The 16,668-nt window shown below is 47.9% G+C and overlaps 1 protein-coding gene across 5 annotated transcripts in view; it reads right to left on the bottom strand.

Annotated features, from left to right (window-relative positions):
* Positions 1–5,787: 5,787 nt before the first annotated feature.
* The window catches only part of SLC41A1 (solute carrier family 41 member 1), a 31,042-nt gene continuing 20,161 nt past the window's right edge, over positions 5,788–16,668 (bottom strand). For 4 of the 5 annotated variants that reach the window (XM_077839292.1, XM_077839293.1, XM_077839295.1 and 1 more), the window contains 8 exons: positions 16,363–16,434; positions 15,899–16,043; positions 15,670–15,816; positions 14,876–15,023; positions 13,188–13,267; positions 12,146–12,280; positions 10,795–10,943; positions 5,788–8,205 (listed from right to left, as the gene is read on the bottom strand). In XM_077839292.1, coding sequence (XP_077695418.1) covers positions 8,020–8,205; positions 10,795–10,943; positions 12,146–12,280; positions 13,188–13,267; positions 14,876–15,023; positions 15,670–15,816; positions 15,899–16,043; positions 16,363–16,434 — 1,062 coding nt within the window. In that variant the 3' untranslated portion in view covers positions 5,788–8,019. The remainder of the gene's footprint in view (positions 8,206–10,794; positions 10,944–12,145; positions 12,281–13,187; positions 13,268–14,875; positions 15,024–15,669; positions 15,817–15,898; positions 16,044–16,362; positions 16,435–16,668) is intronic. The other variant, XR_013348525.1, reaches the window with a different exon arrangement.

The following is a 16,668-nucleotide window of genomic DNA, read 5'->3' as shown; positions in this document are numbered from 1 at the left end:
GAGCAGAAGCTGCTCCTCCTTCAGCAGCCACCAGCCCCTTTGCCAGCTGCTGTCATGTGAGACGGTCAGGTGGCTGCACTAGCTCCGCCCCACCAGAAAACTGCATTACCCATCAGGCACCGCGGAGAAAAGTGAGACAGAGAGGGGAGTCTGCGGGCGCAGGGGCTGGTGGGAAGTGTAGTCTGTAGGGAGGAGAAGCGGGACCACTGTCTATTCTTAAAGGGACACGCAGCAGGAGAGTGAGTTTGTGTGTGTATGGGGGGGAGGGGTGAGAAAACCTGGATTTGTGCTGGAAATGGCCCACCTTGATTATCATGCACATTGTAGGGAGAGTGGTCACTTTGGATGGGCTATTACCAGCAGGAGAGTGAGTTTGGGGGGGGGGGGGGGCACGGAGGGTGAGAAAACCTGAATTTGTGCTGGAAATGGCCCACCTTGATTATCATACACATTGTAAGGAGAAAAGGAGTCCTTGTGGCACCTTAGAGACTAACCAATTTATTTGAGCATGAGCTTTCGTGAGCTACAGCTCACTTCATCAGATGCATACCGTGGAAACTGCAGCAGACTTTATATATACACAGAGAATATGAAACAATACCTCCTCCCACCCCACTGTCCTGCTGGTAATAGCTTATCTAAAGTGAAAAGAAAAGGAGTATATATAAAGTCTGCTGCAGTTTCCACGGTATGCATCTGATGAAGTGAGCTGTAGCTCACGAAAGCTCATGCTCAAATAAATTGGTTAGTCTCTAAGGTGCCACAAGGACTCCTTTTCTTTTTGCGAATACAGACTAACACGGCTGTTACTCTGAAACCTGTCATTGTAAGGAGAGTGATCACTTTAGATAAGCTATTACCAGCAGGAGAGTGGGGTGGGAGGAGGTATTGTTTCATGGTCTCTGTGTATATAATGTCTTCTGCAGTTTCCACAGCATGCATCCGATGAAGTGAGCTGTAGCTCACGAAAGCTTATGCTCAGATAAATTGGTTGGTCTCTAAGGTGCCACAAGTACTCCTTTTCTTTTTGCGAATACAGACTAACACGGCTGTTACTCTGAATGCTGGGATTTTTGTAAAGCTACTTCTCCCTCTCTCTCTCTACTGTTGGATCAATGCCTTTTTTTTCTTTTTTCTTTTTTTTTTTTTAGTAAAAGACCTGCCCCTACACAGGATTACATTAAGGACATTTAACCAGCACTATGCGTGGTGCAGAATACACTTTGCAGGCAGAGAGCCAGGACTCCTGGGTTCTAGTTCCATCTCTGAAAGGCAGTGTAGGCTATAGGTAGAGCAATGGGGGGTCCAAGACTCATGAGATCTAATCTCACCTCTGTTGCTCCCTTGCTGTAGCCTAGGGGATAGTGCATGGGACAGACTCAGGACTCCTGCATTCTTTTTCCTGACTTGCCACTGGCCTGCTGAGTGCTCTTGGACAAGCCACTTCCCTGCCCTGTGCCTCAGTTTCACCATCTGTAAAAAGGGGATAATGACACTGACCATCTTTGTAAAGTGCTTTGAGAGCTACTGATGAAAAGGTCTATGTAATAGGCATCGATTGTTGTTTAATGACTTTTTCATTCAAGAAGTCCTTTGTGTGACTTCCCTTTCCTCGCCGAAATTCATTTATTCCACAAAGGCATGATCATGTACCTCCACCCCACCCAATGAATTTTTTTATTTCAGTTATTGACATTTTTAAAACTTTGTTTTTTCAACTTTTTTATCATTGAAATTTCAAATATAAAAAAGGATGAACTTATCACACACCCCTCCTCCCCAAAAAAGTCACAAATAATTCACCCTGCTTCTCTTCCAATTTGGTATCTGGTCAAAATTTTCTGAATTTTGAGGAAAAACTGTTTGGTTCAAATTTTGACCAAAAAAGGTAGATTACCCAATTTCTTTCCCATATTTTCTAGTCATTTCTATTAATTAATGGGCTCCTATAAAATGATATCTTCAGCGCACTTATCACATGTCTGAATTGTATTTGCCATATCCAGTTGACAGTAAATACGGTGAGCTCTTCAAAGACATAGTAGCCTCTACAGGTGTATGCCCCTGAGTACACGGATAGCGCTCAATAAGCACATTGCTTACTGACTTCAAAGAGATGAAGTGAGGTTTAATTAAGAGCTACAAAAGGTATGGAAATTGTTAGAAGATACGATGTAAGCACATATTGTAATGAACTGCTGCCACTGCCCTTATGCTGGGTAGCATGCAGTCATAGGCCCTATAGTGCTAAGAGATAATGGAGATTCTCCTTCAGCTCAGAGGGTAAGGGCTTCTGCATTTAAAGCAGGAGGAACTGCATTGGACCCGGCTACAAAGTCTCAAATTGGCAAAGACCAGGAATTTCAGCATTCATTAGGATTAAGTATAAACTGCAATTGTATACTGTTTGTGGCAGGGACTGTGTTTCATTGTATGTTTCTATTGCACAGTGAAGTCCTTCCCTGCTTGAGACCTGTACAGACTATTACACTCTAAATGTTAAATAATGATTTAACACAAAGGGTGGAGTGAAGAAATAATCATGAAAAAATTTTTCATAGAATATGGGTCAGGGATAAAGGAATTTTGATTTGTTAAAATTTTGATGTAAAGAAGAAAGAACTGAGCAAGTTTGTAGGTTTCACTCCATGTCTCAGGCCTGGCTCCATCAAGCTTCCAATCAGGTATCAGACCACCTGTTCTAATGTTAAATTCCCTAGGAACAACACGGAGGACAGTGAGACCAACTGGCACGAGCAAGACGCAAGCAGCTCACAGTAACGCCAGCTCTTGTGATATCTGGCCCCAGGTTCTGGAGTCTTGTGATCATAGAATCTCACTTTAAAAAAAAATGAAATCTGAAGTTGTAGCCCCTGCAGTTGTATAGAAAAATTAAAAAATACCCTAATGGCTGAAAAACTAGAAGGCAAATAAAAATAACATTAGAAAAAAAATCATGATTTTTAGGAGTCTGGCTCAAGGGCACGATTTCACCCAAGATTTTTGAACACTCAAAGCTGGCGAGGGGAACCAAAAGCAAGGTTCTGTCTGAAAAAACAGCCATTAAGAAATCTTCCCACAGATTCCAGTGAATAAATAGACAGTGGCAAGAAATCGCTTTGGCTTTTATTCTTATTGGGCTGTTTGTTAGAGGAAGCAGAGTGATGGGTACTTCCAATTAAAGGGGACTTTGCAAAGCAAAGTTACTTCTCACCTGCAAATGCCTGCCGCAAAATGTAAAATTTCTCTCACTCACTCACACAGGGGAGAATCAGAACCCAGAATGACAAGCTATGCAGCAGGACACAGATTCAGATGAGAGACTGTGGGAGTAAATGAGGTCGCATTGGTGTTCACTTGTCCTTAATGCAGCGAGACAGCTTGGGTTGGTTTCAGACAACACAAGGTGACCCTTGCTCAGACGAGCAGTAAAAAAAGCACATCCATGCAGGATAATAAATGGTCCATGGTCTTAAAAAAAGAAAAAAGGCTGCAGCTGCAGGGAACGTGGTGCTGGTTGCGGGCTCCAGTACCAGTGGGTCTGGGAGGTTGCTTAGCATTCACTGTGCATGGGCCTGAGAGTCTTCAGCTGGCGTAGACCTTGACAAACAGATGATGGGAGAAGAGGAGATACATGTTAATAGAGATGCCCTGCCATCAGAGATTGTGATTACAAAAACAGCAAAGGGTTCTGACGCACATCATGTGGCTAAAAAAAAACCTGGCATTCTCCGCCTAGAACTCCCGCTGAATTTACAGGGAGCCATCTGAACACAGAGCTATGGCTGGGAGGGTAGAGCTGGTGGACTACAATCTATCTTTTTCATGGGACACGTGTTGCTTGCTATGCATACAAATGTTTACATATATTCCATTGATCGTTACAACACTGAGTTGCTGGAGAGCTTTAGCGAGAGCCAAGATGAGCCCAGAGAAAGATCTTTAATCAAGAGGCTGCTGGACTTGACATACATTAAAGCACAATGTACTAGACAAGATATTATTAATTCAGACCATGTATCGTGTTCCAAATCAATTATTAAGCCAGATGTGCCGCATGAATAAGACACTCATGCAAACCCCTTAGCATAAACAAGGACCAGAGACAGGTTTCAGAGTGATACAAGAGAGCAACCTTCGACCAACCGGGTGAACTCCTGCCTTTTGAAATCCACTGAGGACAGACATCAGCTTCCTGGCTGTCCACTCAGTGACCCTGCCACAGGGATAGCGAAGTGGCTAAGCTGTCAACGCTTCCTCGTTCAAGTTTATAATCCATGAACCAAAAGGTTATCCTTAAAGCTGATTGGCAAGCTGTCTTGCACATACACTCCCCCCCCCATGGAGTATGCCCCCGTCTCCCTCCCACAAGCATTTGTTTTTTCAACAACCCCTCCGGAATTTTAAAAAGTGGGATTTTTTGTGTGTGTGAGAAAGTTCCCATTTTGTTGAAAAGCCATTTCTATTTAAAACATGAAAATGTTTCGACCAGTTATGTGCGTCTCCGGTGGAAGCAGGGACAGCTGCATGCTTCTCCCTTCTGAAACAGAGGTAGGGATCCAGACTGTTGCCTGTATGGGACCTTGCTCCAGCAGGGCCAGGCAGCTCCCTTCCTCAAGGATATCAGGAGCTCGTAGGATCTAGTCCTGTGGGGAATTTTCAGCCGGCCTTCTGTCTGCATTACGTAACTATCAGAGAGCATCTTGGCATGATCTGTAAGAGTAGGGGCTTGTCCTGGCATTCCAAGAGGTCCTGCGTGTGCTGGTTTGGTGTCTTCCTTCAGCCCTGTGGTAGCTGAATGTGAAGTAATGGTGTAAATTCTTTGGGATCCTTGAGGATGGACTCTGCTATAGAAACTGCAACAGAATTTCCCCAGACCTCCATCTGCTAGCCTGCAGACCCAAGTGGTCTATCTGCAGCCTCGCCTTTCCTCTCCTCTCCTCTCCAGCCAAACCAGTGCTGCAGGGAAGCCATGTATCACTAAGCTTTTACATGGTTAGGCCACAGCATGCTTGAAGTATTTAATTTTAACTTCCCAATACCCCTGTCAAAGTAAGGGAGCATAACCCAGTTTGTGATTCAGTCTCTTTCTTTGGAGAGTTTCATAGGATGAAGAGTGTTAAGACTGAACCATCCAGTTCAGTTCCCTACCAACACAAAGATGTCCCCTGCATTTTCTACGATGGAGTCTGATTTTAAGTGCCTCAGACAATGGGGTTCCCACCACTTCACTTGGGAGAGTACACCACTCTAAAAAGTCTCCCGCGCAGGGGAAATCTTCCTCGATATTCATCTTACATTTCCCTTTTCCCAACTTTCAGGGATTTTGTCTGTACCCAATCCAGCATGCAAAGCTTATATAGCTATGCAGGGCGCTTTCTCGGTGATTGAGCTGCTTTTCCACAACTGCACTAATTTGCCTCACAACTGATTCATACGAAAGGGGATCTATTCTAGTTTTATGCTGCAGAAGAGCATATACTAGTGTTATTCAATGGCCAATTCCTTATCAGACAAGACTGTACAGGTCAGCGTCAAACCTGTAACCTTGGGCTAGCAATAGCCTCTGAACTAGATTTCTCTCTCACTCCCTGTTTACAGAAGAGTGTAAATATCTCCACTGAAGATGTATCAGGGTAGAATTGGTAGGGGTGTGAACAAATTCAGGCCCCTTAGCTGAAAGCACACAGCGTCCTAGTTCAGGAGGAGGGTTTTCAACTAATAGACAAGGTGAGCAGTGTTCAGAAATGGTGGCTTGAAGGAAAAAAAAAAAAGAGGGTCACAATCCACATAAATAAATGCCATCTTTATTTTACCAAATATAATTTAAAAATCAGTTAAGTTGACATTTGTCAATTCAGTTATATCAACTATAAATATTTAAGACAGTCTTTTTTAATTTTCATACAAAGAGGAACCCAACGTTCTCTTCATTTGCAGCCAGGTCTAAAGTATACACGCGTTCAAGTTCAACTGGTGAAAAATAAAAAAAAGAAGTTGTCCTTCAAAGCGTTTTAAAATTTAAATGTAAATTAAGTTCTTACCCTCCCCGCCCATCCTCCCTTCCCTCTGCCTGGTAAAACTTTAGGTACCTCACCCAAGTAGAACTATCGCTCTTAAAACAATTGCCTCTACCTCCCTCAGTTTTTCAGCTGAGGCCATGGAGAGTTTCTCTCTTTCATTGGCACAAGTCTTTAGATACGGAACTGATGAGGCACGTAAAATAGTAAGAGGGGGGTCTACTAAAAGCTTAAGTGTTAGGGAAGGGAAATCTCCAATGTATCCCTCAATACTGGGCATGGAAGCAAGTGACCCGTTTTTTGCGTCGGTTAACGTTGAGGTGCAGGAGAAGGTCTCCAAGAAATTGGGACTTCAGTGCAGCAAAATTTTGACAGAAGCCCTGGACAAATTAGATTTGTGAGACGTCGCTGGGGTGAAGAGATGTGAATTTCAGAGCTACGATCACAAGTGACATTTGAAGAGAGCAGTTCCGAGGCCTTTTAACATAGGAATGAAAGCCCTCTGGAAACACACTCCTTACTAGCGCAGAGTCTGCGAGACCGCACTCTATTAAGAACTGCAATTCTGTGATTTAAGGCAATCTTTACGTAAGCCAGGTCTCCCAAATACTCTGTACAGTTAAGGCCATAAAAAAAGAGGCGTCCCTCAAACAGAGTGAAACAGGAAACTGTTTTTCTACAAGTACCTTTAGACAGTGGTCCCTCAGCTCTTATCTTTCTGGCATGCAAGACACTAAATGTGGTTTGGTTTCAACATCTATATAGGTTCCTGTATTTTTTGGTATTGTTTCCCCATCAGTCCATGATGGAACTCCCCTTTTAGTTTCAAACCTGTCAACATGCCTGGCCTTAAACCAGGTCTCTAGCTCTGAACTGCATGGAAAGTGCCAAGCCAATTCCAGACTGGAATTTTGCAGCATGGGACTATTGATGGTCATGACAGATACACTTGGCTGGGCTGTTGCTGCCTTGCTCAGCCCACGGTAAGGGCAAGGTGGTGTGGTCTTCCAAGCAAATCACTCCCTCCCAAGGCAGTCAAGACAGCCATACTTACGTGGCTGTGGTAGAGTGCAGCTAGCCAATATACTGGGGTTGCTCAGAGCAGCAACAATCACCCCCTGAAACCGAGCCTCACTTAGGGTGAAGAAGGTCAAAATTCTACACAACACATTGAGGATCACTTCCCACTTGTTGAATGTAACACCCAGCTCTCTGGGAAGAGCCAAAAGGAGAAAAACAGCATTGTTTTAAGGAGCTTGTGGGAGAGACACAGAAGTTGACCCAGTATCAGAAAATAAGAGCCACTACAAGGGTGCAGGGTGTGTGTTCTGGAACGAGGAATGCATTTCAGACTTAAAAAGCGGGGGGTGGGGGGAGAGAAACTGAAGTCCTACATACAATTAAAAATCCAGCAACTTTAGGGTTATGTTGTAAAGCCTCAAATAAACCAGGTGAGCATGCCTTATAAGCATCTGGGGGTGGGAGTGGAGGTTTAAAAGGGATCTTTCCGGCACTCTCAGGCTAGTTCCCTAACCAGAATCTCGTTTGATTTAGAACCCAGGCATAAAGTAGGGCTTTGGGGGAGGATCTGGGGATGCCCCAAATCCTAGTTTATAGGGTGTTCCCTCCTGGGAGATGCCTATTCAGTTTATAATTAAAACAAACCTGAATTGTATCCTGAACATTGAATGCTTATGAACCAAAAGAGTGACACTTTACCTCTTGTGACGGGTGTGGGCTTCCTTTATGATCCGACTACTCAATCAACATTTCCAATATAACCTTGGTTCAGATGCTGTGGCTATGAAATTGCACTTGGTGATTGTCTCTTACACTTTTTTTTTGTCCTTCCTAAAACTAGATTTCTCTGTACAAACTTGGCTTGAAATATAAACCACGTAAAATTCCCATTGAAAATAATGAGAATCCAGTATCAAAGCTGAAGTCCCAAGAGAGACAGAAGAAAGGGAAGGAGGAAAGAAGGGGATGATGGGGACAGCTAGTCTCCCACGTCCGTGTCCCGGTCACCGATGAGCCAGAGAATGTGGAAACTGAGAGCCAAGAGACCTGTCCCAAGCAGGTCACCCAGTGCCGTTAAGTAAGGGATGGAAAAGTTGTCAGGATCCAGGCCCCTACCCCACATCCAATGCACCATCCAGTCGGCAATGTACAGTAGAATGAGAACCTGGAAAACAGACAAGAGGAAAGAGCCAGGTTAGCTACTAACGCAGACTTTCACGCCCCTTTCTTCCCCAGAACAAAGCTTTCCACCTGGGTTCTTCAAGTTCCTGTATACTCAGGCATTTGCAATTCAGCCTGATTGAAGAGCGAGCCCCTATTAATCCCATTCAAGCCTACGGAATAGCTCAGAACACTAAAAAGAGATGGGGCTGGTTGTTAAGAGGAACATCCTCAAACAAGGGAAAACTGAAGATTTGATGGTGGGCACATTTCAGATTGTAGGCATGTGGGAGAGGGGCATGCCTGCAGGTGAGCATTTAGGGGGCACAAGATGTGAGTTGGGTTTCTAATTCCCCAATGTGCCTTTGAAAACCGCCCAATGCATCACCATCAGTTTATTTTAGGTGTATGAGAGAGTTCACTGCATGTGGGCTGAAAGCCTCCAAAATGAGGAGGCTCTGACCCAGATCCAAGTTTTGCAGCTCAGGTCACAAATCTAACCAAAATAAGAGAAAGGAGCTAGTGGACCCAGAGCCAGGGAAGTAAAGGCAGGATCCAATCCACGGTTCACACTGGGGTGACTCAGAGGTGAGCAGAAAGGCCAGCGAAAGGGGAGCAGAGTTGGAGCAGCAGAGTCCTGGGTTCCTGGGGCAGGACTGCAGTCTCAGACAGTGACATGAATCCCCAGATGGTCAGGTTCTCACCTTTGCTCTAGGATAAGACTGAGGGTATCCCAAGTCAGTAGTTCACACTGAGTCCTAAGCAAAGCCAGGAGAAATGCTCACAAATGCATCTAGCAGCAGATCAGGTACAGACATTTAAAGCCATCAACTTGTTACCGGAGTGAGGGCTGGAAGGATCAGGCCAAGGCCCCCTCCTTCACTACAATCCATTTAATTACCCATGAGCCCCGACTCTGCTCGCAAGCCTGTAACTTCCCACAACGCAGCTAGCTCTCTGCAGGGGGAAGAGCACCAGGGACTTTAGAAAGTGGTGGCTAAAGGAAGCTTCCCTTCACATGTCCAGCACAGAGCAGGGGCTCGCGACTTAGAGTAGCAGCCTTGTCCAGCGTGCGCTGTTTTTCTTTCTTGTGGATGCTCTGACTCATTTCCTGGAGCTCAGCTTGGTTGTTGATTTTAGGGGGATGCTAAAACCAGCAACAACTTCCACCAGCACCAGGAGGTGGCTGTGTTTAGTAGGATAACTCTTTGGCCACAGTCTCCCCTCTGTCTGCCTGTGTAGTAGGGGAGGGATCTATTGACTGCCTGAGTTTCCTGAAATGCCAAAAATCACCCCTTACATCCCTGAGTGCACGCTCCTCACCTCAAGCACTGAGGGTTATTTTACACAGAATCGGTGAGGAGCATGGGAGCCCAGCCAGATGTCTCCTGTGTGAGAAAGGCCCAGCAAAGGGAGGAAGAGCCCCATGAGTCATGGGAGATGCTGCACATTTCACACCCTGTTTTCGCTGCCAAGCCGCTTAGACACTGTTCCGGCCCCACTTGGCACTCACGGCTCTTTACAGCCAAGGAAGTGAGTTTCCTGCTCCTGAGGATTTTAAAAGCCAAGCGTAGGCTGCAAAGCTACGGAAAGTGGAATAAGTACCCTGAGCACAGAAGGGAGTCTAATGCACTCATCTTCACAGGGTCGCCGAAGCAGACAGAAGCACCCCGGTTTATCATGTGCTGCTCTGTTCTATGGGAATTTTAATTCGACTCCTGTGACAGCCATTTGTGAGACAGTGGGTCCCCTGCAGGGAAGGTGCTGTAGTGAGGAATGTAACAACTGACGAGGACTGAGCGGGGGACCCTGAACCAGCCAGCCCCACCTGACTGTTCCAGCTACAAAGGCTCTTAGGCTGCCCGCAGCACTGTAGTATCCAAAGGCCACCCAGTCGCGCATTAAGTGAGGTGACGGACATCTGTCACACGCGGCTCACTCTTGCCTCCTCTCGAGGGAGAGCTGCGTGGCCAGTGGAGTGTTTGGAACAGTAAGGAGCACGCTGCGCATCCCAAACTTCTCTGTTCTCTGTGGGGCATTTGGGATGCACGAAGAGCGCTAGATTGGGGCTAGGAGATGCCCATTTCATGCTCTCTCTCTAGTCAAGGGAAGGGGTATGTTGTGTAAGCTCCCTGGAGTAGGGACAGTCTTTGTGCTGTGGCTATATACAGCCCCTAGCACAATGGGGTCCTGGATCATGACTGAGGCTATCAGGCATTATACTAAGTGCCAATAATAAAGGGATATTTTGCATTTGTCCCAGGTGCAAGAATCACGTCATCTGTACTTGTAGCTCTGCACCATGCGGATTCCCCTTACTTAGGAGAAAGTGCCTCACTCCATCCCACTTGTGAGGTTTGTCTACACTGAGGAGCGGCTGCCAATGGGTCCCACTGACCTGGTGCTGAAACCGTTTTCTTTGCGACTCTAAATGAGACAAAACCCATTTTCAGGAGCATGGGAGGGTGACCCATCACAGCCATGGGCCAGTTTTCTACTGCAGGTGGTGAATTAGCGTCCATTATTCTAGCATGGGGATCACAATCCACACAACGATTCACGCAGAGGGGGGTCAGGCAAAGCCAGCTCTTACCTGCAGAAGTGCAGCGGTCATGTAGAAGACTATGAAGATCAGGGTGAGCGTGGTATGCCCTCCCTGCATGGAGCTAATGGTGTAGAGGAAAACTAAGTGCCCAGGAACTACTAGGAGAAAGAGCACACGGGCTGAGCGGGAATTCACATCTGGAAGGAAATTGAGAGGATGGAGCTCAGGATTTAAACAGATAATAAAACTCTGCAGCCAGCTCCCTGGGTGCCAGCATGGATGTGTCCACTAATCAGCAGACTACGTTCTAGTTGATCACATGCCACAGCATACTGGATCCACACCTCTATGTGCTAAGTGTAAGGAGAGTAACAGAAACGCCCCAGAGCGCCAAACACTGGCTTAGAGACCCACCCGTCCTGGGATCAGCTAGAGATAACACACTTCTGCTCCTAGCACAGACAGGGTCAAAAGGGACAGGCGAACGAAGAGGCTCTACACAGATCCCTGTGGCTATAGAAGTGGTACCTTTCGGCAGGTGCTCAGTACACTGCTTTCCATAATTCACTGGGAGGCTGAATTTACTAAGGGGAATTTATAAGAGCAACTAAAGCAAGGTGCTTGGTGCTCCCAAGGGCTGCACCTGCCCCCTTTTGGGGCTCATTTTTCCAACTCTCTGTCCAGCACAGCCTCACCGGACATCTCCCAACACACACACTGCAACAGATAATGTGACATCCAAGACCATAAAGCACCCTACTCAGCGCCACAAGGCCACTCTTCTGGGGGCTGCCCTGCCCTCAGAGGCCAGGCCGATCCGCTCCCAGGCTACGGGCTGCCCCAGGCACGGTAGAGAATAAAATCTCAGCACATGCACTGCATGAAATGCAAATCAGGCTTCCTGCTGCAATGTTCCCCCCACCATGTCCATCCTCACTTGAAACATCCGGGTCTGCAGCTAAATAATGGAAACATTACGGAGCCTCTATTAACAAGAACCTTTTCTGCAGCTTCAGTTCTGCCGGCTAGTCCAAGCCGAGCCACTGGCTGGCAGCCTCGAGGCAAGCGGGGAAGAAGCCATTCCAATGCTGGGGACGCAGAGACACACCTGCCAATAAGGCAGCCTTGTTTTCCCAGCCCAACGGGGACATTCCACCTCACCGAAACAGCACTAACACGGTCTCTGTAAGCAAGAGTGCAGGCCGGGCCAGTGCCTGGTCTGTCTGCCTTCCAACAGATCTCAGCTCCCATTTCCCTTCCTTGCTGCTTAGTGACCCCTCCCTCAGTGAAGGCTGAGCCAGCTAATCGTCAAGCCATTTCATGACGCTGGTGAAGTGAACTGGAAATCCCCTAGCTCGGAAAGCCCCAGGGCACGGTGCTGGGTAAAAGGAACAGATACCTGAGCTGAAGAATGTGTTGCAGGGGGTGGGGCATTTGCGCGGGGCCATCTCTGAGCTCTCGCCCGGCATTCCGCTCATGTGGAGGTAAGTGGAGATGCGACTAGCCTGGACAGCCACCAGGTTGCCACCGACACCTGCAGGCCAGAAGGGGAGCAGTGAGAGCGAGTACCTAACCCACCCGCTGCAGAACTCGGGCGCACTTGAGACTTCTGGGGCCAAGTGCCACTCTATCGACCTTTGAACTTGAACCCTTTTCATGCCTACAGAACATTCAGACCAGCAGGTGAACAAGTCCTCTCTTGCTCCTCACAGGCAGAATTCTTTTGCTGCGTTGTCAGAAAGCAGCTGCAGCTGGCTCAGTTACAGACCAAGTTGTCAGCACCACGACAGTATTTCTGGCCCACACTCCACTTTTGCCGGATGCAAAAAGCCAGAGAGAAAGGACCTCCCTTTGCGACCCCTGCTGCAACTGCATTATTGTAGAGCCTTAAGTGCTGTGCATGGGGCACAAAAACAATGGGCCAGTCACTGCAGTAAGTTTAAAACTGCTAAGAATTTTGTCTGAAACACAGCGCATAACCTGTGGAACTCATTGCCACAAGAGCAAGAGATTCATAGCATTTTTTAAAAAGTGTGCAACATACACATAATGAGCAGACCCCACAGTTCTATTAGCAAAGGAGCCTAAGACACTAGATGTTTCAGACCCAAGCTCAAGGAACAGGGAAGGGCAGACTGGATAAAATATTCAAAGACACTTACGTGCATAGGTGCATCTTCACTGATGTATCAACTCAAGGGTAGATCACTTGAGATGCTTCCCTCATCTTAATCTATCACCAGGAGGAGCAACCACCCTACAGAGCAGCTGAGTTGCTCTAACACCCTGTCTCAAGCCCAGGAGCCCAAACCCCATTGGCAGCAACATGTGCAGGCTCCTAAGTCACTTTTGAAAATGGGCCTTGGGCGCTTTTGAAGATTCTACCCACTGTCTGGCAGGGACTGCCGAGAAGCTCACTGGCAGAGCAGAAGGGAACTCACCATTAATCACTGGCGTAAAGACGGCCATCCCCGCAAAGTTTGGATCCGACACAGTTTTGTCCAATATTAACCCTCCAACACTGCAAAGGAAGACATTGAAGGAGTTGATGCCCAAGAAAAAACCACCATTCAAAAGATCCAGAGACTCCCAAGTGATTACAAGGGTCAAACTTATTTCGGCATGAGAAGCAGTGCCCACTGTTTGTGAGGCTGATTACTGCAACTGTTCACACTTCACAGCCATCTCTACCCATTTACACCATAGCAGCAGATGCACATGGACACTGGGGCCTCTTAAAGCTGGTGCATAATATCAGAGCATCGAGGGAAAAGAGTTACTCATGTGTCATATTAAAAGACAGTTTTGGCTGGAGCTGCAGAGTCAGGCAGGGGGTGCTTTCGCATGATGCAAGTTGCATTTTGGCACACGTCACACCAGCTGGTAGCCTATTTCCTCTTGTTTTTTCCTCCCCCCCCCCCCCCAGATGTTCTGGTTTAACTTGGATTTAAACTTGGAGAGTGGTCAGTTTGGACGAGCTATTACCAGCAGGAGAGTGAGTCTGTGTGTGTATGGGGGTGGGTTTTTGGAGGGGGGTGAGGGAGTGAGAGAACCTGGATTTGTGCAGGAAATGGCCTAACTTCATTATCATGCACATTGTGTAAAGAGTTGTCACCTTGGATGGGCTATCACTAGCAGGAGAGTGAATTTGTGTGGGGGGGTGGAGGGTGAGAAAACCTGGATTTGTGCTGGAAATGGCCTAACCTGACGATTACTTTAGATAAGCTATTACCAGCAGGACAGTGGGGTGGGAGGAGGTATTGTTTCATATTCTCTGTGTATATATAAAGTCTGCTGCAGTTTCCACGGTATGTATCTGATGAAGTGAGCTGTAGCTCACGAAAGCTCATGCTCAAATAAATTGGTTAGTCTCTAAGGTGCCACAAGTACTCCTTTTCTTTTTACCAGCTGGTATGTAAGTTTCAGTCAGATAAAATTCCCCAACAGGAACAGAGATGGTAAATCCTTGTGTATGTGGTGTAGAAAGAGCCTTTGTCACGAACGCGTCTGGGACAGTCGCTTCCCAAAGACGGCTCTTGTGGTGAAGGCACTAGACTGGGACTCAGGAGGTCTGGGTTTATTTTCTGGCTGTGCCACAGACTCTCTATGTGATTCTGGGCAAGTCACTGTCTCTCAGTTCCCCACCTGTAGAACAGGGATAACAATACTTCCTCCCCCCCCGCTCTTTGAGACAGGGACTGTCTCACTATGGGTTTGTAGAATGCCCAGCCTGGGGGCGCCCTGACCCCAGGTGGGACCCTTAGATGCTAAGATGACAGCAAAGAGACAGGTACTTGGGGACCCTGTTTTAGGAGATACTTGTTTGGTGCACATTAAAATCTGTTTGACATACAGCGGGTGAAATCGTGCTCTCGGTTCTACCCTCCGACAGTTGCATAGGTTTAGGAGCAGAATTAGCTCACTCCTGCTGGAGGGACGTGCCATTGTTGGTCTGTTACTGGAGAGGGGCCTGGGCTGTAGATCTGAACTCTAACATTTGAAGGGGTTCGGTTCCACCACCTCCGTTTCTTCTGCCCAGCATGCACCACTTGGGCGAGCGCCTGAAGGGAAGCCAGGGTGTCCCTTTCTGGTGGGGCTGGAGCAAAACAGTCATTTCATGCCTTCCTACCTGCTAATAGCCATAGCAATGATGACTGGCTCCCACCCAGAGTACAGCACCTCCCGGGTTACTGGATTCCTCTTGGCAATGATGATCCAGAGCGGTAGCAGGGCTATGAAGAAGGCACACACCAAAGGATTCACGTATGCTTTGTCCTCTGAAAAGAGAGGCAACAGGTCAACAAGTCCTCCCACCAGGATGTCATGGGGTCCAGCAGTGTTGGACAGCAGACCTTGTCCCATTTCCCCTCTGACCTCAGGCCCTGGGAGTCTGCGAGAGCCAGATATGGCCACCCTGCCTTCAGGAGGTACGCTCTTGTCCAGGCTGCCTTCTCTGGATCAGCTCTGACTGCTGCTGATGACGTGCCCTCTAGGAAAAGCCCCGTTTCCAGCCTCTCACCCTGTCCAGCCTTCACTGCTGGGCAAAACCTAGCAGCCACACCTGCCCTCTCCTTGGAATGCAGTTGAAGACATGCCCCAACCAAGGAGACAGCCACAGCTCTGCTACTAGGGACCCTCCCAAGCCTTACGCCAAAGACGCTCTAGCTTCTGGCACTTGCCAAAAAGCACCCCTTGCTTATCTGACTGGGAGGGTGCACCCAGAGCACACCCGCAAGCCTCTCCGCACCTCTGTGGTCTATGAAGATGCTTTACATTTCTCTCCCGTCCCGCCAGTCATCTCTGAATGTGCCTTAGAGAGGCAGCCTCAAGGTCAGGCATTAAGTAGATCTCCCTAACAACTAGAATGGAGGGCAAGACGCAAAGGAAATGCTGCAGAGCAGGTAGGCATCTCTCACATCTCACCCAGCTCTATGTAGAGGCCCCAGCTGATCCCCGAAAGCAGCGCCAAGGTGATGAGGTCCCCCAGGCTGGCGGCAATGGGCGTGGCCACGTTATCCGGGTTGATCCCTATCTTTCTGGATCCAATGATGACGCCGATCATGATCATTCCTAGGCCGAGAGGAAGAAACGGCATGAGCCGAAGGGCACCGCTGCTCAGGCGGAGCGAGCGCGGCCGAGGGTTCAGGCTTACCCAGCACGAGTGATGCTATGAAGGCGGTGGCCACGCTACTGGCACAGAGCAGGACGGCATGGCCAATGCTGAAGTGCCCGTCTGGGATCCAGCCAAATATCACGGCAGCAATGGAAGCCAGGAAACCCACCACTGTAGCTTGAACCTAGCAAACGCACACACTAGGGGTTAAACCAGACACGGGTTGGGAAGAGAGAGAGAAACCACAGTCCCAGTCCCACCTGGATTAGTTGGGAGGAAGAAGAGACTGCAATTTACCAGTGCGGGGGGAAGGGGGGAGAGAAAAGGGACTTTTAGGGAGGACTAATTAGGGCACAAGAAGTCACCGTTTGCTTTTCCACCAGACATTCAGCATCAGTATTTAAACTCTCCTTCCAGCGTCACTGCTGGGCACACACACACACACCCCCACCCCTGCACACAAACACACACACACACTCACCCCTCCATTTCCCCCAGTTTACCTGAATCAGAGCCATGTTCCCCATTATCATCCTCCAGAGCTCCTTGGGTGTGTCCATGTGCCCGATATTAGCCTGTAGGAAGAGACCATGGTATCGGTTACACTGAACCCCTCTCAGATGGCTAGTGCTCAGGGAACTTGATCACAGTGGCGGTACATTTGTCGTGGAGCAGGGGAGAACAATTCGAGACACAAGCCCTCTGGGATGGTGGCTCGGGAAGAAAAAAAAATGAGCATTCCATTGCCTTTCGTGAAGGCTCCCCATTCTGCAACATTCCTAACAGCCCCATGCGTCAGCCGCGTGACA

Source organism: Eretmochelys imbricata, chromosome 21 (genome assembly GCF_965152235.1).
Source record: "Eretmochelys imbricata isolate rEreImb1 chromosome 21, rEreImb1.hap1, whole genome shotgun sequence".
NCBI lineage: Eukaryota > Metazoa > Chordata > Testudines > Cheloniidae > Eretmochelys > Eretmochelys imbricata.
The sequence above is the reverse complement of the archived record's forward strand: the minus strand, read 5'-3'. Positions and strand labels throughout refer to the sequence as shown.